This window comes from Ovis aries, chromosome 1, assembly GCF_016772045.2.
Source record: "Ovis aries strain OAR_USU_Benz2616 breed Rambouillet chromosome 1, ARS-UI_Ramb_v3.0, whole genome shotgun sequence".
NCBI classification, from domain to species: domain Eukaryota; kingdom Metazoa; phylum Chordata; class Mammalia; order Artiodactyla; family Bovidae; genus Ovis; species Ovis aries.
This window is the reverse complement of record NC_056054.1, coordinates 41,806,796-41,832,434: the sequence shown is the minus strand read 5'-3', so window position 1 is coordinate 41,832,434 and position 25,639 is coordinate 41,806,796. Positions and strand designations below refer to the sequence as shown.

Here is a 25,639-nt window from a genome sequence, read left to right as displayed (position 1 = left end):
ATACAGCACTTAATCTAATTACATAGTTTTAAAGTAAAGGTCTTCATTTTCTCTGTCTCTCACTCTCTTTTTAAAGAAGAAAACTTTAAACTACTAGCAACACCTGAGACTAATATTAGCAAATCTAACCAATAAATACCCTTAGAAGAGATTTTTGTTTACAAGGTTACCTAGAAGTGCTGGGCATAGAACACTCTCCCCAGAAGGACGAAAACAAAACTGACTGCTGCCCTGCCTCTCCTTGGTTTCTGGAAAGTTTGTTGACAAACACATTACTGGTGATAAAAATAAGTGCAAAGTGGATGAGAGTGAAAACTAAGGGTAAAAGTCAGGGAGAAAATACCAAAGTCAGTCTTAAGGTGATGTGATCAAACTGAATGAGATTCACAGCCATTTAGTCTAGAAAGACAAAATGGCCCAAACCAAGAAATATAAAAAATATTCTTCAGCAACTGCCATTATCAGGAAGCATCACACCAGGTAATATTTTATATGATGTGTATTTCTCTATCTTAATAACAGCTTCTAAAACTAGGAAACGCCATGATGCAGGATACTGACTACTTCAATAAGGACTATAAAAGAGAACATGTGTTCAGCCCAGCACTAAGAGTTTAGGTTAGCTAGAATAACAAATGCCTTGGCAATTAGTCACATTTACCCAAGTATCATGTACCAAAAATGTTCTTTATTATTTAGATTTCAACAATAAGTTTCTTGTTTCCACCCTCTTACCTTCATTTAGCTGTGAAACTGACAATAAATCATAGCCAAAGCTACCAAATATTTGGTATACTATTTACAAGGTGTAACTGATCCAGCCCTAAATTTTCTCCCACCGAGATTCATCATCCCTGTATCCATTCTTTTCAGTCAGCATAATGGTAATGACATGGGCACCAAGGCCTGGTGGATGTGGGTTTATATTCCAGCTCCATCTAGATATGTGTCCTTGAATGACTCAGTCTGTGAAATGATAATGAAATGACACATGAATAAACATCTTGTAGGGATTCTAAATGTGATAGATATTATTTTTAGATGTTTCTTTAAAATGTGTATTATTGTGCTTCAGTGCCAAGTACTATGCTAGGCAATCAAAACACACACAAACACAGAAAAGAACACAAAATGGACCGGGTAAACCAAGCTGGCAACTTGAGAATCATTCTTACCTTCCCATCTAATCTTCTCTAGCATTACCAATAAAGCAGAGTGGGGCTCTTTCACAGCTGGGGGAAATCAGACGTAATCAGCAAGAGGTCACCGAACCTTGCCAACGTCATGGACAAGCAAGTACCAGCCCAAGTGTTCTCCCAGTCTGGAGGAGTCTACCTCTTTTACCTTTCTTGAACTGGTTTTCTCTTTATCTGGCCACAGAGGACCTAGTTTATGTAATAATCATATCTTGCCCGGATTACCACGTAGACTCCTAACCAGTTCCCTTGCTTTGAGCTTTACTTATAAGACCATCCTTTTAAAGCAGGGGTCCCAACCTTTAGCATCTAATACCTGATGATCTGAGGTGGAGCTGATGTCATAATAATAGAAAGAAAGTACACAATAAATGTAATCCACTTGAATCATCTGAAAGCTACCCTTTCCCCACATCCCATGGAAACACTGTCTTCCACAAAACAGGTCCCAGATGCCAAAAAGGTTGGGAATCACCGTTTCAAAGAATAATCTAGCCATACCACTCTCTGCTTAAAAACTTCCATGACTTCTCCAAGCTTTTATGGAAAAAAATTCTGCAAGTCACAGAAGATCCTATATGCAATGCAGCTTGATTAATTTTCTAGCTTTATCCTCTTGATGTGACATTTAATACTTACTTGTGTCATTCAGTTATCACAATTATCTGTGCTATTTCATATTTCCATGTTTGCTGCCCTTTACCTTCTAATTCCTATTATTTCACATTTTTATTATGACAGACAATCAGATTGCAATCCATGCATTTGCTCACATGTCTTTTTATTCCCTAATCAAGTATGAGTCCTGAACAGTAATGACTACCTATTGTTTATTTCTATATATCTACTAGCTAGGCACTAGCTATGGCATGGTGTTTGTTTTTTTTTTTTTAATTCTGAATGAATCAATAAACATTAGTATCTATAATTTCAGTTGACTCTGTGATTGCAGCCATGAAATTAAAAGATGCTTACTCCCTGGAAGGAAAGTTATGACCAACTTAGATAGCATATTCAAAAGCAGAGACATTACTTTGTCAATAAAGGTCCATCTAGTCAAGGCTATGGTTTTTACAGTGGTCATGTATGGATGTTAGAGTTGGACTGTGAAGAAAGCTGAGCGCCAAAGAATTGATGCTTTTGAACTGTGGTGTTGGAGAAGACTCTTGAGAATCCCTTGAACTGCAAGGAGATCCAACCAGTCCATTCTAAAGGAGATCAGTCCTGGGTGTTCTCTGGAAGGACTGATGCTCAAGCTGAAACTCCAGTACTTTGGCCACCTCACGTAAAGAGTTGACTCACTAGAAAAGACTCTGATGCTGGGAAGGATTGGGGGCAGGAGGAGAAGGGGATGACAGAGGATGAGATGGCTTGATGGCATCACGGACTCGATGGACGTGAGTCTGAGAGAACTCTGGGAGTTGGTGATGGACAGGGAGGCCTGGTGTGCTGCAGCCGATGGGGTTGCAAAGAGTTGGACACGACTGAGTGACTGAACTGAACTGAACTGAACAAGAAGAGATTTTAGAATCCTTCCTGTAGAACAGGATGGATCTTTAAGGAGAGTCTTGGGCAATTAGGTCCAATTTCTTTCCCCCAGATATTGTTTTGATTGAGAAAGTAGGTACTGGATTCTGCAGCCATGAGAAAGGATACTAGAAGTTCTAGAATCAGATTCAGATTCAAAATCCACACACTCTGAGTGTCCCCAGTTCTTCTAAAGAATAGTATAGTTTACCATTTCAATCCAGGAATTGCAGTGATGCCAGAGATCAAAGCCCACAACAGTCTATGCAGGAAGTTAATTAATCATTTATTGACAACTACTGGTATCCAAATGATCTGAGAATCTTGATCATATACTCATTAACTTGGCAAATATTGATTGACAAGCGTGTGATCCTAGACATTGCAAATTTAATGGTGAACAAACAGATTTGTTTATTTTTATTGAGCATCTGCTATAGTATGCTTCTTTCCTTCTAACACATTTTGATGTGTTAGATGATGATGGATAGCCCTTTTTGTCACTGGCGAGATCTCACTCTCATGCCATACTACTGGGTCATCTTCTCCATGCAACTTGTTTCAGTGTGCAGTTCCTACCCTCCCCTGTATTCTGTTCTAATACAAAGTCCAGTCTCACTGTCTTTGTCTTACTAATACAAAGTGCAGATAAAAAGAAAAGAATAAGTAGGCAAAGCAGATACCTAAATAGTCTGGCATTGACCAATTCACCATCTGATGCTATTTTGATATTAAAAAAAATACACAGGGTGAGTTTCCCTGGTAAGGTTGGCAAACACTAATGAATCAGTGACTTTGAATTAATCAAAGCAGTAAAAAACAAAAATGGATTTTTTTCTGACAGGTTATTGATAGGCAGAAACTAGGTTATTGAGCATATATGCTTCATCTTCCAAACAAATATAAGGTCTTTGAGGGATCTTTCCTTTATTTCCATCAGTTTCAGCACACAGTATACCTTATATAGCACCTTCTTGCCCACAGTATGAGTACCATAAAAATTTGTAGACTGTCACTCTTATAAGCAATTAAAATATTTCCAGTCAAAAGTACCAAATATGTTAAGTAAACTGGGAAACAGATATTATTTTTCTGTTAATAAAAGCCACAAAAGAATTAAATATATTCATTAAATAAAGTGCAAATATTTATAAATTTATAAATAATAAATTAAAAGCACTGTCATTAGCCATCAAGAAATCAATACTTATATAAATTGTCTTTAATATGTGATATAAAGAGTAAGAGTTTTAAAGTTATACAGACTAGAATTTGTATTCAAATTCTGCTTACAAGATGTTCCATGTAAATAGGAAAATTAATACTTTCCAAGCCTCAGTGAGCTTCCCTGGTCGCTCAGATGGTAAAGAATCTGCTGGCAAAGCAGGAGATCTGGGTTCATCCCTGGGTCAGGAAGATCCTTTGGAGAATGAAATGGCTACCCACTCCAGAGTTCTTACCTGGAAAATCCCATGAACAAAGGAGCCTGGTGGGCTATAGTCCATAGGGTTGCAAAGAGTTGGACACAACTGAGTGACTAAGAACACGCACAAAAGCCTCAGCATTTAATCTGTAAGAAGGGATGACGGCTTATCTCATAGTTTATTATGAAGAATAAATAAGTACGCATAAAGTATCCTAACTGGCACAGAGTAAATATTTATTCCCTGGAGAAGGAAATAGCAACCCACTCCAGTATTCCATCTATGGGGTCGCACAGAATTGGACACGACTGAAGTGATTTAGCAGCAGCAGCCAGTATTTTTGCATGGACAGTCTCATGGACAGAGGAGCCTGGTGGGCTATAGTTCATGGGGTTGCAAAGAGGTGGACACAACAGAACAACTGAGCACACAAATATTTAATATTTTTAAGTGATATACTATAGTTTTTTATTTCAAGTTTTTTGGGGAGGACAGGGAAAACTGTTACATGGTAATTTCAGAATATGTCACTATAATGAATAATAAATAAGAGAATAAGAGATACATAGATCATCTCTTTTACTGTCTTAAAAAATAGTTGTAGGCATTGTGATGAGACTTTATAGCATTTTAAAGTCTGAATTGTAATTCCAAGACTGGTTCTTTGTAGCATAGAAAGTTATTTTTAACATGACTAAATATTTTTATTTTTCACAGCAAGAATGCCTACTGAAGCTTGTGACAACTTTTTCAAAGCTTTGCTTACTGAGCCATTACCCCACCATTAAGAAAGGACACAGGGCATTCCTCTTGCTTACTTAGAAATCAACACCATAGGCCTACACTAAGTATTTTTGAACAAGATTTCCTAAAATGTCACAGAGCCTGAACATTTATTATCTGGCTTCAACATGCTATGGACCCAAGCCTAAACTTGACTTATTCTGTCTGAAGCTTTTGATACTTCTCAATGACCAAAAAAGCTCTTTCAGGGCTTTAAAACTCTGTTGCTATAAGAATAAAGGTTACAGAGTGACTTTCAGTTTCAAAATAAAATCCTCCTTGAGGTCAAGCATTCACCAGGGGGTAAGAAGATCAAAGACCAAAGCTGGTCTTCTTTAAAGTCACTTGAAATCATGGAGATGCCTAAGTCCCAAGTCACACAATTATAACTCATACGCGCGCACACACACACACACACACACACACACACATTCATGCAGTCTCTTAAGCATTTATCAACCATTTACTATGTGCTAGACACTGTTCTGCACAGGTAGGATATATTCATTAACCAAACACAAAATTCCCTGCCCTCATGAAGTTCACACCGCCCCGCCCCACCATGGGTTGTGGGTGAAGTGGGAGAAATGGAGAAAAAAATATAACAATACACATAAGCCATAGTGCAGACTTTAGCTTTCCCTGGGCCAGTCACGCCCGTATCTGTCTTTATGCCTTTGGATTTGCTTTTCTCTGTATCTGGAAAGCCTTTTTGTCATCCTAATAGACCAAGGTCAATCACCTTCTCTATGAAGACTGTGCTAGCTCTCCTAAGGCCACATGGAGATTTATTGTAGCTCTTTTATGGTTTTTATGATTGTCTTCTAATTGAAGACACATGTCTGTCTCAGTGAAAACAAATTCCTCCAAGTTAGGAACCAGCAAAGACAAATTCTTAGTAAGTATTGAATCACCAGGCCACCCAGTACAGAGCATAATCAAGTCATACCTTCAATGAATATTCAGTTAAAGACTGAATGCAGTTTTATTCTGTAATAAGGAAAAGAAAGATTAATTGTGAGTTTAGCTATGACTGGATGTTTCTTTGCACACAATCCACACCAAAGCTTGGACATAAACTTAAGGAAGACTATGCTTGAAATAAAACTATTTTATGTGAAATATAATGGCATTGTTTAACTAATAGCCAATTTGGCAGGCATGGCAATTCAAAAGCAAACTTTTAATTAGTTGATACAAATAGCCTGGATAGAAATACTAATTTTTTAGCTTGATTATCTTTGAAAATTTTATCTGTGCTATAATCATTTGGATGCTGAGTTTAGTTACGATGTTTATTTTCTTCAAGCTTCTAATTATCACAAGAAAATTAAATTACTGTGTTACTCTGAGAAGGAAGTCTGCCCTCTGACTACATTACTGTGATTGGCACAGCGGACAGAGATTCCTTTGGGGACCTGTAATTTAAGGCAGGGGGTAGCCTAAGAGCGGAAGTCCTCATAAGCTATGCCCCACTGCAGTATCAGATCTGTGGTTTTGCAGAGTGGACCCTCTCAAGACATTATCTATCAGATTAGCAGACTGCTTCTTTGCCAGTGGTCTCCAGTCTTAGACTTTTCTTGTCTATCTTCACTTCAGAGAACCTTGCGTTCATTTATTCAATCATGCAATCAAAGAGGACGTTGCATTTCTGATATAGAAGAACATTTAGGAGCAGGCTAACATCCATGTCTGCAATCAACCGTCAGGGTAATATCAGATCTCTAAAACTGATAACTAGCATCATCAGCCTTTAACCAGTGTATAATACAAAGTACTATGTAGCTGTTGATACTAAATAACAAGGCATTCCTTCTTGAACTTTACTGACTTTTCAAGGACATGATTTAATGGAAAAAAATTTCTCTACCCCAAATCTAAGGCAAATGCATTCACACTTCTCTTGCATAGCCCCACCACTTAGCTTCATGTTGAGCACAGCAAATATGTGATGATCAATATATTAGTCTTACTTAGAAATGTGTGGTTTTGCTTGAGCATGCTGTATGCAGTTCCCTTAAATAGCATGGGGAGGAAGAAGTAAGGTAATTCTTCAAACATTATATACAGTTTTCCTTATCAAAATTCACTCATACTGCTACTGCTATGGTGAAAGTCTCAAAGAGTAGTATAATGTCTACAACACAGAAAAAAAAATCATGAATATATACTTTTAGAAGGCACGGGTGTTTATATTCCAGCTAAATAAACTAGTTGTTGATTGAAATGAGTTGTTCTGTTCTCTATACCTATCAGTGACTACTAGTAAAAGATAATGTATTTGAATTTTTGTGAATTTGAATTCAAATTTTACTGATTTTTGTTATAACTTTATCACAGGGACCTAGTCTTGGGCACGCTTTTTTCTTTGGGGTAATTAAAGCAAAGAGCCTTCTCTGAGCTTAAAAAAAAAAGAGTATCTTTCACAACATAATTATACACAGAATTGTAGCCTAATGGCTGTCAAAAATCAGCTCTTGAACATTAGTTTCTGTCTGGTGTTTAGCAATGACAAATACATTCTGTCAGGCTCTATAGATTTTCTATCGTTTCAAAGAAGAAACAAATACTTACTGATTTCTGGAAACATTTACAAATCTGTAGCTTAGCTTCTAATGTGATTGCTTTGGGAGCCAACATAGGTTAAAGTTAAGTGCATAATCCCACCTACTAAACATATTAAATATGTGTGCCCTGTTTTAAGGAACCATCTAGTACAAATATGTGTACATAAAACAAATAAATTGGAAAGTAATTTTACTATAAAAATAATTTTCTTATATCTAAAGGTTTTCCCTTAGGGTTCCTTTAAGTTTAGGGCCTTAGTGCATTTAAGTGATGTGTACATATAATTAAAGATTAAAAATGTAACTGAAAATGCAGAGCTCAGTTTTATTTTCTCATTGAATTCACCATTAACTATAGCTCAATAGGGCAAAAAATGTCAGTAAAATAACTAAAAATTATGTAAGTCAAATAAGCTCAACTAGAAAAAATAACTTTACACTTAACTCTTATGGAGTTGATAAAAAGAGATAAATCTTACCAGGTAGAGGGCCTATAAGGGTACTCAATGCAACTTTCCAAGCCTTTAGTATTGAACTTGGAAACATTACAACATACAATTGAACAGTTTGTGAGTTCCATTTTTATCATTGCAAATTGACTGAGCCATTGGGTCATCTCAAAGATTATTATAAACAAAAATAGACTTTTGTGTGTTTAGCAGCACTTGACTGAATTTTTCCCTACAAAATAGAGTACTATTCTACTTCTATAGAAGTGCCCTTTGCTTTCAGAGAAGATACTCTAACCAGTATCTGCCTCCAGACTGGCCCCACACACTGACCTATGTTCTTCCCTACTTTAAGCCCCTTAATGGTCCCTCACAGCTTTCAGGATAAAGTTGAAGTCATCATGAATGCTTATCTGCTCCTATCTGTCTTTTCTACATTGTCTCAGGCAACCACTCCCCATATGATTTGGAACAACAACAGCTTTGCCCCAAATGACTCATGCTCAGCTGTGTTATGCCTAGAAGGTCTTCTGACTCTATCTAGTTATGGCCTACTTAGCCATCAGAATTCCAGTTATGAGTCACCTTCTTCATGTCTCCATCTGATCTAGGTGAAGCCAAAGCAGGCTATAGCATACTCTATTGTTTTAACATATTTATTTATAAACAGTGATTTATTTGGGGTTTTTCTCTATCTGATGGTCACACAACTTTATATCCCAGAAGCCTAGTGCAGTACTTAGGTGCATAGTAAGTGCTCAGCAAATGTATGCTGGAAAGATGAATGAATCAACTCCATCAATAGGTAAGTGGAATTTTTTAAAAGTTAACTTAAACAGCATATCATAACCGAAAGGAATCCACAGGATTCTTAACAAAACACCAACCAATTTATAAATCCGTAAGGTGATGAGATAAGGAGATAAGAGGCCTATATTTGTTGAATTAATTATTTGGACGAGGTCCTGTGCTAAGTAATTTTCATCTCATTTAAATACCACAATCATACACATAATCCTGATAATATTTTTCATGTATTATTCTTAATGTAACTTAGCATTTATTGAGTATTATATATGTGCCAGTAAAGGTGTTAGGTGATTCACATCACACCACTTAACTGTCACAACATTTCAAAGGAAGCACTATAACTTAATTTATAAACAAGAAAATTAGTGCTCAGACAGGCCCCAAGCTCATAAGGTTGGTAAACAATGAAGTTCAGATTTTTCACCCACACTGATTGGTTCTCTAGGCAGTGTTTATTTCACTGAAACAATATCACATTATGCAAACTGTTTTCCAGAGATCTATTAAGATATTAATAGCTTGCTCCACTCCCAGCAATCCACTCCAGTATTCTCGCCTGGGAAATCCCATGGACAGAGGAACCTCGCAGACTACAGTCCATGGGATCACAGAGTCAGACACGACTGACCGACTAACACACACCACTCCCCAAAAAGGTTTTGTGGTTAGATAAGTTTAAAATACTTTTTCCTTTTACAAACAGATTCTCTTTTAGAAATTCACAATGACATTAGTCATATGTCACAGCTCTGAAAGCATCAAGAAGCCTGTTTAACTGTCTAACCAAGTGTTTTCCAGTTTTAAGAAAGTACCTTATTTTAATTTCATTACAGACCATTAAAGTTATGCCCATAAACTTCATGAATGCTTTCAGCTGAAGTTATATTAAAATAGGGTAAAAGAGGTTCTTTTTTGACCCAAACCTCTTTCGAATTCCATTTTGATGGGAAGATGAAAAACTCTTAAGTTCCTTTTCCTTTAATGACCCCTTAATTTTCAATTGACCGTAGGATAAAAATATGATCAGGAAAAACTGTGGTCTGATTTATGGGAACTAATTAGTCTCAGAGTTGAAAGTATTTTTCTTCTCTGATTTACTTATAAATATATTTGTTGAATGAACTGCCTGGAGCCTATGCTAGGCACTGGGCAAAAAAATTATGCCAGGTATAATTCCTGTCCTCTGGAAAGCCTGGCATTCAGAAAGCTGGAAAATAAAATCCCCAAATAAGTAATGACCATGTTTAAAATGTATGCTCATATTTCTCTATTTTGATGTATATGTCGATATGGGGCTGTGAGATGATTTACCAGGGTAAATCAGTGTAAAAATCACATAAAGCACTGTTTGGTTCTAGTTTGTGATACACATTGATTCCCATGTACCCAGAATTCCATGTTTCTTACTGTCTTAACTCTCAAGATGAAGACACAGTTCATAGACAATGAAATGCATAAACAACGCAAAGTTGTTTACCTCTTCCCATAGCTCTAAACAACAAGATTAAAAAAAAAAATACTGAACTATTCATTAGCCACATAAAAGTACATACATTTGAGAATGGTTAAAAAACCTTTACAATTTCTAGTACCTGCTCATTTTCTTATATTTCTTTTTCTAAGAGTCTAATAAAGGAAAGCTTTTCAGAAAGTCTACTTTCAACTTCAAGTAGAGAAAAATGATTCTCCAAATGATATCAATCACAAATTTTACCATGGCCTGGGAAAACAGATAATTTATTCTTACAGAAAAAATTTCACTCAATTCACTATCTACCCCTATAGCCTGAAAAAAAAAAAAAAAGATAATGTAGAGAACTTTTAATATATGAAGGTACTCAGATTATTTTTTCTAAAAAAAAAAATCACATGATTTTACAAAGCGTAACATTTTCCTTAGTCTTTTGGCTTATATTTGATTTCTTGCTATTCAGTGATTTTAAATATGAAACCACGTCCCAGCTCCATTTCTAACTGTCAGATAAAGTTTGTGGCTCACAACATTACCAACACCTACCATATCCATGAATGTCTCCGGGGAGGAGGTAAATCTCCAACATGCAACATCCTGAAGGGCTGGGGTTCTCTCAGGATCCCAGCACTCAGGAACTTAGTTCATTTTCATTAATTTCCCTGTGTTCTTGCTGCCACATAGCTATTGCTTAGCTCTTTGTCCTTTTAATTTTCTTTCCGATGGCATGCCACTTCCCACTGCAGAGTAGATATCATTTTCGATATGAATACAAATGACTTAGCAATCAACATGTAAGCATTCAACTGGAACATCATCAGTAGTTTCCTTTAGATATCAAATGAGAAAATCGATCTGCAGTCATATCTGAATGATAGCTTCCCATGGGGGTGCGTGGAGCATTTCTTCCATTTTACCTCAGAAAAGGAAAGCATCTGAGTTGCTAAGATTGCTGAAAAATCTCCCTTTAAACAGTATCCTCTGTTTTCTCTCTCATTTTGCATTTTCTCCTCCATGCTTGGTGATGTGTCAGCATGTTGTCAGGTTTTCTTTTAACTGAGGTAGTGATCAGATTAATCAAATACAAGCCCCTCTCCTTTTACCTTTTGCATTGCGTTTGGAGCTATCAAACCTCCTGTCTGCCTCGTTCTGCGTTGTTCAGCCCATTTGGAGCACGATGAAAGAACACCTAACACACAGGGTCAGATTTCCTGAATGACATATGTTAGACCACAACAAAGGAGAAAACCCCGGAGAGATTATAAGTCCTTTTCATCACAGGAGATTACAGAGCAAAGAAAATGTCTATGTTACACAAAGAAATAACAGTGTGACTGGAATAACAAATTCTATTTTGCCCAGGTTTGGGATCAACATCCCTGACTGCTCTAAGCACACTGGTGGCTATTTAAACTTCCACCTCTGGCCCAGGAAGACTGGCCTTTAAGCAGATACAACAGACCTTAACTGCCACTGGGATCATTATTCACACTGCACAGCAGTAACAGGTTCAAAAATCCTCAGACACTGAAGAACTAAAGGCATCTCCCAGAGTGACAAATTATACCCCAAAGACATTCAACAGAAAAGACAAGGATCTCAGCATTCTGGATCTCCAAGTGGAATGTGATAATGGCTAAGGCTCATACTGACAAACACTGGTTTGCAATCAAATGAGGAGATGAGACGTGTCTTCATGGCTTCCCCTTTGTCTCTTGTTATAGGACTTAGTTTTATTTAATATCCTTTAATAATCCTGTATTTTAACTAAATCTGTGCTTCTAAAGGGATATTTGGTTTCATTACTTCAGATCTGCCTTCACATTTCAACTACCCAAGCCTCACTATGTCTCAGAGAAACTGACCTTAAGATAGAATTCATTTTATGCAAGGCAGCTACAGTTATAAGTTTTTATATATAAGGTATAAATATACATACATAAGCATATATAACTATATTCACAGGTGATCAAAGCTTAACATGAAAACGAGTTTTCTAACTAGACTTCCTCTTGTGTCCCGGCCCCACTACAGTCTATTGTCAAAACAGTAGTCAGGGTAATTCTTTGAAAACCTAACTCAGGTCACATTATTCATCAGCCCAGCACCTCTCAGTTGGTTCCCTTTTATTCCAGTTGGGAATCAAAGCTCTTCCAATGGTGTACAAGGGCTTAGATACAATTCCCATGGTCTTCCTAATCCTGCTGCTCACTAGGCACCCTCATGCTCACTCTGAACTTATGCTGGCCCTTTGCTGTTCCTAAAACTTGTCAGGTATGCCTCTGTCTCAGGAAGTTTTCAATGGGTATTCTCTCTCCCTAAAAGGCTATTCCCCAGTTCCCTCTCTGGTCCACTCCCAAACTTCCTTAAGTCTTTGCTCAAATGTCACCTTGTGATCCAGACCTACCCTGACCACCTCTACCCTGATACCCTTGCCCTGGCACTCTCTTTACCTTGCTCTATTGTTTTTGTGCACAGCATTCATCAGCTTCTCACATAACCTACTTTGTTTAATGTTTGTATCCTCTGTATCCTCCCACTACAATGTGACTCCAAGAGAAACAAGATTCCTGATGTTTCATTGCCAGAACCTACTTTTTAGTACCTAGCACAAAGCAGGTGCTCAATTAATGTTTATTGAAAAATGAATTCATTAATTAATGAATAAAAACAAGTTCTAATTCACAAGCTTATAGCTAACAACAAAGAAGGTAGTTGGCCCAGTTCATAATTAAACAGAAGAAATTTTTATGAAAATAATATGTTGGGTCAGGATGAATGCTCCAGTAGATCTCCTATAGGAAGCCTATAGGAAAAGCCTTTATTTCCTCTTGTGGTTTAGAGAGGAATATAATTGTTGAGAAGGACTGAACAGAATAGATCAGCATGGAGGAATGTAGTTCATTCAATACAAACAGGCAGCATGATGGCTTTTGAAAATGCTAAAAGGGATTGTTTTTAGATTACGAAGGAAATATAAAATTATCAAAGGCTAGACTGGATGAAGCACAAGCTGGAATTAAGAATGCAGGGAGAAATATCAATAACCTCAGAAGTGCAGATGACACTATCTTTATGACAGAAAGCAAAGAGGAACTAAAGAGCCTCTTGATGAAAATGAAAGAGGAGAGTGAAAAAGCTGGCTTAAAACTCAACATTCAAAAAACTAAGATCATGGCATCCAGTCCCATCATTTTATGGCAAATAGATGGGGGAACCATGGAAACAGTCAGAGACTATTTTCTTGGGCTTCAAAATCACTGCAGACGGTTACTGCAGCCATGAAATTAAAAGATGCTTGCTCCTTGGAAGAAAAGCTATGACAAACCTAGACAGCATATTAAAAAGCACAGACATTACTTTGCCAAGAAAAGGCCATCTAGTCAAAGCTATGGTTTTTCCAGTAGTCATGTATGTATGTGAGAGTTGAAAGTTAAAGAAAGCTGAGCACTGAAGAATTGATGCTTTTGAACTGTGGTGTTAGAGAAGACAGTCCCTAGATAGCCAGGAGATCAAACCAGTCCATCCTAAAGGAAATCAGTCCTGAATATTCATTGGAAGGACTGATGCTGATGCTGAAGCTCCAATACTTTGGCCACCTGATGCAAATAACTGACTCATTGGAAAAGACCCTGATGCTGGGAATGATTGAAGGTAGGAGGAGGAGAAGGGGATGACAAAGGATGAGATGGTTGGATGGCATCACCGACTTGATGGACATGAGTTTGAGCAAGCTCCTGGAGTTGGTGATGGACAGGGAAGCCTGGCATGCTGCAGTCCATGGGGTCACAAAGAGTCAGACATGACTGAGCAACTGAACTGAACTGATCTAGTAAAACTTGATAAGGGGAATTTGAAAGATATATGCCTAATTCATCGCCATAACTACTGCCACAAGAGACTATGCTGTTACTTTTAGAAACAGAAAAGAAAGGTACCTTATATTCTGTTTTAATTCCATAGGATTACAAAAAACCTGTTCCTTATTTTTTATTTTTTTACAGTTCTGCATCCTGTGTTTTTTTTTTTACTTTATTGAGATATACTTTACATGCCATAAAATTCAAATTTATCAAGTGTCCAATTCAAAATCTTTATTTTATTCACTGTTGTGCAACCATCACCATTATCCAATTTTAGAACATTTTCATCACACTGAAAAGAAATCTCATCTCCACTTACCTTTCCCCTAGCCCTTGGCAATCACTAACCAACCTTCTCTTTCTGTGGATTTGCCTATTCTGAAAATTTCATGTAAATGTAATCACATAATATGTAACTTTTTTCACTTATACCATAAAGTTTCTAAGGTTCATTCATGTTGTGCATGTATCAGTACTTTGTTCCTCTTTTTTGCTAAAAATATTCCATTTATGCATATATCACAGAAATGAATATATGTTGATTGCCATTTCTGTTGTTTCCACTTTTTGGCTATTTTGTATCAATAATGCTCCTATGAACACTCACATAAAAGTTTTTGTGCAAAAGTATGCTTGCATTTTTCCTGGATATATCTAGGAGTGAAATTTCTGAGTCATATCATACCTCTATGCTTTACATTTTGAGGAATACTCAAGTCATTTCCAAAGTGGCTGTACCATTTTTCAGTGTCATCAGAAATGTCTGAAACTTCCCCACCTATATTGTTGGTAGGAATATAAATTGGTGCAACAATTAGGCAGAATAGTATGGAAATTCCTTAAAAACTAAAACTAGAGCTATTGTACGATCCAGAGATCCCACTTCTGAGCATATATCGGGAGAAAACTATACTTGGAAAAACTATCATGCACCCCAATGTTCATAGCAGCACTTTTTACAACAGCCAAGACAAGGAAGCAACCTACATGTCCATCAGCAGAGGGATGGATAAAGAAGGTATGGTACATATATACAATGGAATATTACTCAGCCATAAAGGGGTGAAATAATGCCATTTGTAGCAAAATGGATGGACTTAGAAATTGTCATAATTATTGCAATTTAAGTCAGACAGAGAACAGCAAATATATGATGTGCACTTACATGTGGAATTGAACTTATTTGCAAAACAGAAATAGAATCAAACTTACGGGAAGAATAAATTAAGAGTTTGGGACTATACACACTCTTATATGTGGAGTGGATAACCAGTAACAACCTACTGTATGGCACAGACAATTGTATTCAATATCTTGTATTAATGTATAATGGAGAAGAATCTAAAAAAGAATATAAATATAGATATATATCTGTATATGTATAACTGCATCACTTTGCTATACACCAGGAACAAACACAGCATTGTAAAACAACTATATTTCAATAAAAATTAAAAAAAAATAATGTCTGAGGAGTCTAAATTCTCTACATCCTCTGCAACATTTGTTATTGTTTGTCTTTTTTATAGCCATTTTAGTGGGTGTGAACAGGTTTCTCACTGTGGTTTTGATTTGCATTTTTCTAATAAATAATGATCAGTATATATTCATGTGGTTTTTGGCCATTTGTGCATTTTCTTTAGAAAAATGTATATTCAAGTACTTTGCCTGTTTTCAAGTTGGATTATTTGACTTTTTATTGTAGTTTTAAGTTCAGTTGCTCAGTCATGTCCGACTCTTTGCGACCCCATGGACTGCAGCACACCAGGCCTCCCTGTCCATCACCACCTCCCAGAGCCTACTCAACCTCATGTCCATTGCATCAGTGATGCCATCCAACCATCTCATCCTCTGTCATCCCCTTCTCCTCCAACCTTCAATCTTTCCCAGCATCAGGGTATTTTCCAATGAGTCAGTTCTTTGCATCAGGTGGCCAGAGTATTGGAGTTTCAGTTTTAGCTTCAGCATCAGTCCTTCCAATGAATATTCAGGATTGATTTCCTTTATGATTGACATGTTGGATCTCCTTGCAGTCCAAGGGACTCTCAAGAGTCTTCTCTAAAACAGTTCAAAAGCATAAATTCTTTGGTGCTCAGCTTTCTTTATCGTCCAACTCTCACATCCATATATGACTACTGGAAAAACCATAGCTTTGACTAGATGGACCTTTGTTGGCAAAGTAATGTCTGTGCTTTTTAATATGTTGTCTAGGTTTGTCATAACTTTTCTTCCAAGGAGCAAGTGTCTTTTAATTTCAGTCGCCATCTGCAGTGATTTTGGAGCCCAAAAAATAAAGTCTGTCACTGTTTCCCCATCTATTTCCCATGAAGTGATGGGACCAGATGCCATGATCTTCGTTTTCTGAATGTTGAGCTTTAAGCCAACTTTTTCACTCTCCTCTTTCACTTTCATCAAGAGGCTCTTTAGCTCTTCTTTACTTTCTTCCATAAGGGTGGTGTCATCTGCATATCTGAGGTTACTGATATTTCTCCCAGCAATCTTGATTCTAGCTTGTGCTACATCCAGCCCGGCATTTCTCATGATGTACTCTGAATATAAATTAAATAAGCAGGGTGTATACAGCATTGATGTACTCCTTTCCCAATTTGGAACCAGTCTGTTGTTCCACATCCAGTTCTAACTGTTGCTTCTTGACCTGCATATACATTTCTTAGGAGGCAAGTCAGGTAGTCTGTTATTCTCATCTCTTGAAGAATTTTCCACAGTTTGCTGTGATCCACACAGTCAAAAGCTTTGACATAGTCAATAAAGCAAAAGTAGATGTTTTTTCTGGAATTTTCTTGCTTTTTCGATAATCTAGTGGATGTTGGCAATTTGATCTCTGATTCCTCTGCCTTTTCTAAATCCAGCTTGAACATCTGGAAGTTCACAGTTCACATACTGTTGAAGCCTGGCTTGGAGAATTTTGAGCATTACTTTGCTAGTGTGTGAGAATTCTTCATATATTCTGCAAATAAATCCTTTATCTGATATATAATTTACAAATGTTTTCTCCCATTCTAATAATTGTCTTTCCACTTCTTAATGATGTCCTGGGAAGCACAAAAGTTTATGATCTCAGTGAAGCCCAAGGGCATAACTGATGAGAGTGGCGACACAAGAATTCACAAGCAAGTTGAAGAAACCAAGCTCACTGTCATTCTTCTAGAACATCCCTGAGTCAAGAGTTCAAACCTAAATCCTCTAACTCTGTATTTCATGTGCAGGATGCCCTGCTACCTATAACAGAGATTGTTCATCTTTTCATAAAAGCTGAACTACTGGTAATAGAAATTCCTCACAACGGGGGGAAAAAAGGAATGCATATACAAAATGTATTACTCTAGGATTATGCCTGCAAAGTGGCTTTATTTTGGATTTCTACTAAAACATGTCTTAATGACGGAGTGCACCCCAGTTTCCAGCTGAGGGGGCTGGGCTACATCAGGAAATAAATGGAAGAAAAATAATGGCAGAGACTTGTATACTTACAGACCAACACATCTTAAAATTTGTGCTTAAAGCTCACAAGGAGGAAAACCAACAGGGGAAAAAAATGTTAACTGATAGCACTGAGACACGTAGCCATCCATCAACAGCTTATAGCATGAAAGACACCAAACAACTTTCCCTGGGCAGGCTGTTTTTCATTCAGTAATAAGTCATGCACCAGTGCCTGGTACAGATCTTCCCAGGCTGGCGCTGAAAATCTGAAGTGTGAAAGGCAGCTAGGCAGTTTTAAGTACTTAAATAGGGCACACTTGTTTGTTTCACTAATTTTAAACCTCACTAGTTTTTTCAATGACATTAAAAAATCATTTCATGAAGAGTGAAGCTGCTCAGTCATGTCAGACTCTGCGATCCCATGGATTGTAGCCTATCAGGCTCCTCCGTCCATGGAGTTTAGACAAGAGTACTAGAATGAGTTGCCATTTCCTTCTCGAGAGGATCCTCCAGACCTAGGGATCAAACCCAGTTCTCCCAGATTGCAGGCAGATGCTTTCTTGTCTGAGCCACCAGGAAAGCCCCCCAAATCATTTCATTCAGAAACAATTTTACATACTGAAATGTGATTTTATTGGTTCAAGTATCTTTGAATAAATGTGGCTCTGAATAAAATCTTAAGGGCTAAAGAATTTGAAAAATTATTTTCAGGCCATCTCCTTACATGGGTGGGATTTATTTGATATGAAAAAACAGATGCTATACTAGTTGACCTAGAAATAGTAAAGGCAATAATAATGATTAACAGTAGTAATAAGCAATAATTATTATCACTTATCATTAATTATTTACTACTATTATTTTTATATTAGTAATACTAGTATTATTATTTTAAATGATAGTAATGAGATTAATAATAATGATGAAATAGTACCTTTTCATTGTACTTTGGAGTTTTACAAAGAGCTTTCACATATTTTGTTGCATTTAATCCTCATTACAGTCTTCTGGGGGTAAATATCTAATTTGCATTTTATAGATAAGGAGACTGAGATTCAGATTCAATCTCAACAAATATCAGTGTATTAGGCATATGCTAGGTATTGCCACCCAAGCAATCTTATCTACCACTCACAATACCATTTGAGGAAGGTATTGTTAATTCCACTATGCAGATTAATCTCATGGAGAATTAAGTTGCCCAATCCTTTAGCTAGTAGGAAGCAGTAAAGAAATTTGAGCACAGTTTTTATTTTACTTCAAAGTTGTGCTCTTCTAGTAAGAAATTACAGTTCTTGAGAATGTTTATAAATAAAACTGTTTGACAAAAGTTTTCATGATTGTTATAAATATGGGAAGTTTTTTGTATCTTGCTTCTGAGCCTCAACAAGAAAATCAATGGCAATAACAATGGTTCATATTCATTGACTATTTACTATATGACAAACACTGGGTTAAGTAAGCACTTTGAACTTATTATCATTTAATCAATATTATCCATATCTCCATATTATTACCTCTATTTAAAATATTGAAAACTGAAACCACAGGAAGCTTGATAAATTACCCATAACTACAGTATGGCTAACTGACTTCAAGTCATGTTGAACTGGGTCTTCTGTGTCTCACAAACAGGAACACAATAGGTAATTCATCTATCCATTATCCTGTTGCTGCTGCTGCTAAGTCGCTTCAGTCGTGTCCGACTCTGTGCGACCACATAGACGGCAGCCCACCAGGCTCCCCCATCCCTGGGATTCTCCAGGCAAGAATACTGGAGTGGGTTGCTATTTCCTTCTCCAGTGCATGAAAGTGAAAAGTGAAAGTGAAGTCGCTTAGCTGTGCCTGACTCTTGGCAACCCCATGGACTGCAGCCTACCGGGCTCCTCCGTCCGTGGGATTTTCCAGGCAAGAACACTGGAGTGGGTTGCCATTGCCTTCTCCAATCCATTATCCTAGTAATAACTTAAGTCATACCTTAAGTCATTTCTCAGTTTACCTTGGGTCCAGCACCACATCATCTATGCACTGTGACCAGAAACCAGGATAGATTGGGCAGGAAGCTGAGATCTACAGTCACAGAACAGAGGGAAACTAGTTGGTTTATCTGAGGTCCGATTTATGTTCTAACAAAGTATACCTGCTCTGTTAGATACTAATCCCAGATGGCAGCATCAACAGACTACGGAACAGCTGCTTACCCTTGCCCAGAAGCCACAGATGGTTAGATTCTATATGTGTGTGAGAGTAACATGTCACCAGATTGATAGAATGCGAAGTAGATAAGTCCATGAACCTTACTGCTAAAGAACTTTGTGAGAGCACAGCTTGTCCCGTGCATTAATTTTCAATTAAGTGTAAACTGAGGCTGTGGAAAATCCTTGACGAGTCTCAAAGCACCTCAGCCCTGACCATTCAGTGCAATAGAAGTGTGGAGATTACAAAGACCCCCATGATACCAACATTGACTAGAGCACTGTTTTTTTTTTTCAGCAGTAAAAGCTCGTGGATTAAAACTAGAGTCATTTGATGAATACCTGCTTGGCATTGATAAGTACCCACATTGGCAGTGATGAGTGTTAAGGGCTTTATATGGTTTCTTATTTAATTCTCCAAAGAAGCTTATGTAATTTTGATATCATTAATTCCATTCTTAAGATAATAGAACCAAAGATGCAAGAGATGAAGTTACCTACTGGAGGTCACGTAACTACTGTGAGAACTTAGGAATCCAGTCTGGATATTTTTGGCTTTAAAGCCCTTGCTCTGTGCTACCAGAAGCTCCACCACTTATTAGTAATATGTCCCAGGATGAGTCATGGATACCATCAGAGTCTTCATCTTTAATAGCAGGGCTTCCCCGATGGCTCAGATGATAAAGAAACCTGCAATGCAGGACACCTGGGTTCATCCCTCGGTTGGGAAGATACCCTGGAGGAAGGTATGGCAACTCACTCCAGTATTCTTGCCAGGAGAATCCTCATGGACAGAGGAGCCTGCTGCTCTATAGTTCATGGGGTCTCAAAGAGTCAGACACAACTGAATGACTAAGCACAGCACACACAGCACATAAATAATAGTTACCACCAACTTCATAGGTTTGGTAGATAACTTAGTTTGCAATGTAAACCCTTGGTAAACAATAAAATACCATATAAATATGACTTGAAAAATAATTTGAGCTTCTGTAGCAAATCTCTTTAGCAAAGAGATTCTAAAAACATGAACTGATTTTCTTATTCAAAGAATAGAGTGTTAAAACAGAAACACACTTAGAGTAAGATGATCCCAATACTTTAGACTTGGCTGATATCAAAAGGCGCCCATGGGAGACAATTTCCCAGTCTAAGAATAGATTCCAAAGAAAACAAAGGCCAGTCTGTGCATGTGAGTGTGTGTTTCTGCTCAAGTTTGCACACCTGTGCATGTCTGTGCTGAAATGAGCTTCACCACACTGATTTCACCTCTCAGTGTGGTTATCTAGAGAGCTCCAGATGTTCTGTGGGGGTTGTCAAGCACCCAATTTGAATGCCAAGAAAGGTACTCATAGGAACCATTCCAAAATAATGTGTTTTTATGATTTGGGAGTATGTAGTATAATTTTCAAGAAAAGAAAAGAACTGGGTTGTTTTTTTTTTCATCTTTCAAAAGATCAGATGTACTTGGATATTTTTAAATGCCTTCCTGACAATGCACACGTGTACTTTAGGATAGCACTCTGATCTGGAAATAATAACATATTGATGTTCTGACAGCACCACTCTGGAATTATTGCTGGAGGGCTGGAAGCCAACTTGGCTTCTGATCATGAAGGCTAATGGAGAACCTCCTCTTGATGGCTCTTTGTTTTCATATTTAAATAAATCTCAGAGGCACAGTCAGTATAATTAGATCTTCAGAGGCACTAAGATCTTTAGAAAATTTTCCATGAGAAAAAAATTCTCTCAGAGGTCACTGAATCCAACTTGGTCATTTTGCAAATAAAGAAACTTAAGCAGAGACTTGTGTGGGGCCACTTGGATAGCTAGAACATTTTCTCTATAACTATACTTGATACTTGTCTCCATCAAAGAACAAACGAACAACAGCAATAACAAATCCCTAAGAAGACTATGCCAGTGTTAAAGTATTGGCTCAGTGCTAGCTCCTTTAGAGGAGTAGAAAGCTGTGGTAATGCAATGTGGTGGACAACGGAGGAGGGGGGCAGTGGTCAGATACCCACAGACCTAAATTCAAATCACATTTTTCCAATTAACAGGTAACAAACAATTTAATTTCTCTGTAACTTAGAGAAAGGTTTACATCTGTAACATGGAAATAATACACTGTACTTAGTGTCAAAATTTTAAATCTAAGAATTCCTACTTTTTAGGGTGCTTTTTTCCTGCCACTTTTGGCATTATGCAAAAATCTACACAGTGGATCACTAGTGTGAGGTGACTCTGAGCCAATGGAATGCTACCTATGTTCCTATCACAAGCCTGCACCACACCAACCCCAACTGCAATTACATCATTGCACTAATACAACAAACCCTCATTTATCTACAAAAATCTGAAGTCAAGCTTCTCAAAGTGTTTCCTCAGAATATTCTGGAGATATCGTAAAACGCAGATGATCACTTTTCTTTAGGGTTAGGGAAAAAAAATACTCAATCTCTAGTCAAAGGATTTATGTTCAAGCTGCATCTGGTCCCATCATTTCATGGCAAATAGATGGGAAAAATTGGAAACAGTGGCTGACTTTATTTTTCTGGGCTCCAAAATCACCGCAGATGGTGACTGCAGCCATGAAATTAAAAGATGCTTACTCCTTGGAAGGAAAGTTATGACCAACCCAGAAATCATATTAAAAAGCAGAGACATTACTTTGCCAACAAAGGTCTATCTAGTCAAGGCTATGGTTTTTCCAGTGGTCATGTACGGATGTGAGAGTTGGACTATAAAGAAAGCTGAGCACTGAAGAATTGATGCTTTTGAACTGTGGTGTTGGAGAAGACTCTTGAGAGTCCCTTGGACTGCAAGGAGATCCAACCTAAAGGAGATCAGTCCTGGGTGTTCATTGGAAGGACTGATGTTGAAGCTAAAACTCCAATACTTTGGTCACCTGATGGGAAGAGTTGACTCATTGGAAAATACCCTGATGCTGGGAAAAATTGAGGGCAGGAGGAGAAAGGGACGACAGAGGATGAGATGGCTGGATGGCATTACCGACTCAATGGACATGGGTTTGGGTGGACTCCAGGAGTTGGTGATGGACAGGGAGGCCTGGCATGCTGCAGCTCACGAGGTCACAAAGAGTCAGACATGACTGAGTGACTGAACGAAACTGAACTCATTCTCTGATTCAACAAATATTTGTTGGGCCTCCTGAAATAATACAACGCCTGGACTGATGTTCTACTGAGAAAAATAGGGCTGATAATGAATTAATCAAATATATTATATATTGACAAGTAAGTGAATAAGAAAAAAATAAAGTGAGTTACGGGACATGGAATTGTGGGGGAAGATAACTTTGAGTAAAATCAGAAGGAATTCAGGTAGTGAATCATGGGAAACCGTGGTAAAAGAATATTCCAGACAGGACTAGTAAGTGCCAATACCTTAAGGAAGAAATAAACCTGGAAAGGAAAAAGTAGACGTCATAGGTTCTGAAAGAGACTGTGAGTTTTAAATAGAATGAGAAAGGAATCCCATGAGTGTTTTTACATTTAAAACGACTACCTTGGCTGTTCAGTGGAGAACAGAATAACTAGGGGAAAGAAAGGGAGCAGAGAGCCCAGTTAGAAGGGTATTTCAGAAGTCCACACTGGTGATAATGTTGGCTTTACCTAGATTGGTAGAGGCAGAGATGGTAATAAGTAGTCAGATTGCAGGTAACATCATAAAGTAGAGTTAATGAAGACTTACTGATTGATGAAATATTCGGCCTGAAGAAAGAGGCATTAACAATGACATCTAGATTTTTGGCTAGGGCACCTGGATGAATTTAGTACCACTTCTCAAGAAGGGGAGCGCTGGTACTAGAACAGAATTTTCCAGAATTTTGATTTAGAAATATAAGCTTGAGATGCTTATCTAGAGAGACAGTTGAGAAGATTCTTAGATACACAAATTTGGAACCTTAAGGCGCGAACTGGGTTGAAGATGTTAATGTGGGAGTCACCAGGTTGAAGACAATACTAAAAACAAGGATTTGGTTGAGGTTACCTTAGGAACCTCATAGTGTAGACTCAAGTGTAGACTATGACAAGATGGAGGAGGATGAGCCAGTGAGTAGTTAGAAAATCAGGGCAATATACTGTGTCTGAAGATAGGTGAAGAAGAATGTTTTGAAGAGGAGGGAGTAAATGGATAAGGTATAGGTTCCTAATCATGTGAATAAAAGCAATTTCAGTGGAGTTGTGTGAATGAAAATCAGATCTGAGTTGACTAAGGAGAGAATGTCAGAAGAAAAAGTAGATGGAGGAGTCACAGCTTCTTTTTGTTGTAAAAAAGAAGACACATAGCAGTTATTTCTGATGGGGAATATGACGTCCAGAGAGGCAATCTTAAGGATGGAAATATTATAGAATGCTTACACTCTGAAGACAATGGTCCAATGGAGGTTGAGAAATTGAAATTTAAATAAGATAATCAAGGTGAGTGTGCTCTGTAAATCAGAAAACACTATACAAGTTTCAGGTGTTTAGTGATTTAATTTAAATGAACATTCACAGTCTAACTTTTCATAACCTACATTTCACAAAACACTGCATCATGTCCCTTTTATAAATATTTATGATGACATCATAAACACTCTTCTTATTACTTTTTGTTAGTGTTCAACTCACAAGAGTCGCTTTGTTGGTCACAATAACAGCCATTGAGTTTCAGAAAAGATGAAGCTGCTCATGTTCATGAGCTCATCCTTTTAGGTTTCTTTCATTCACTCATTCCTACTGGATCTGAGGCAAGATAAAAACATGGATGCCACTTTTTTATCCACTCTAGTAAGAACATACCAAATGCTCATTATATAGAAGGCAGTGGTAAGTTTTGTGAGATTTATACATTAGTCAAAGCATTTAGGGGCTTCCCTGGTAGCTCAGCTGGTAATGAATTCACCTACAACGCAGTAGACCTTGGTTCAACTCCTGGGTTGGGACGATCCCTGGAGAAGGGATAGGCTACCCACTCCAGTATTCTTGGTCTTCCCTAGTGGCTCAGCTGGTAAAGAATCTGCCTGTAATGATGGAGACCTGGGCTTAATCCACGGCAGTAAAGAAGCTGCCTGCAATAAGAGAGACCAGGGTTCAATCCCTTGGTTAGGAAGATCTCCTGGAGAAGGAAACAGCTACCCACTCCAGTATTCTGGCCTGGAGAATTCCATGGACTGTATGGTCCATGGGGTCACAAAGAGTCGGACTCAACTGAGCAACTTTCACTTTCTTTTCCTTTCCTAAAGCATTTAGACATCTTATCAACCTATCTCCAAGAGCCTCTTCACTCTGTCCTATACTTTGCATTTCTATTGATTCTTCCATGTACAAAGGCAAGACATGAAACAGCATAATATATTTCATGAATGACTTTGGCTTTGTAAAAATATAAGGACAAGAAATTGAGTCGGGGGGGGGCGGGATAAAGCTGGAGAAGTAGGCAATAAATATCCTCATACTGATTTGGATGATAAAAGTCATTAGTAATTTTAAACAGGAACTATCACAGTTTGATTGGTGTTCTGGGATGATTACTTTTTTGAAGGTGCATTAGAAGAGGGTGAGTGAGAAGCATGGGTGTCAGGAGCCTCATTTATCCATGCATTCAATATCTGGAGTACCTACAGGGTGCCAGGAATTGTGCTGGGTTCTGAGGAAAATAACAAGAGAAAATTTAACTCTGCCCTAGCAGTAATAACTATATTACATTTATATTTTAAAATACATATATGACTAGAATGAAGTATAATATATATTCTAATATAAACATGTAATAAATAACTAGTGGTAATAACTGATGGGCTTCCCAGGTGGCAGTGGTAAAGAATCTGCTTGCCAATTCAGGAGAAGCAGAAGATATAGGTTTGATCCCTGGGTTGGGAAGATCTCCTGGAATAGGAAA

The 25,639-nt window shown here is 37.6% G+C and overlaps 1 protein-coding gene across 4 annotated transcripts in view; it reads right to left on the bottom strand.

The window, feature by feature from the left end:
• PDE4B (phosphodiesterase 4B) overlaps positions 1-25,639 on the bottom strand; it is a 664,998-nt gene that overhangs the window by 211,171 nt on the left and 428,188 nt on the right. Inside the window, exon 1 of one of the 4 annotated variants that reach the window (XM_060410683.1) lies at positions 10,774-11,396. The exons of the other annotated variants lie outside the window; for them this stretch is intronic. Coding sequence (XP_060266666.1) covers positions 10,774-10,823 — 50 coding nt within the window. The 5' untranslated portion in view covers positions 10,824-11,396. Of the gene's footprint in view, positions 1-10,773; positions 11,397-25,639 lie in introns of those variants that run through there. 4 annotated transcript variants of the gene reach the window in all.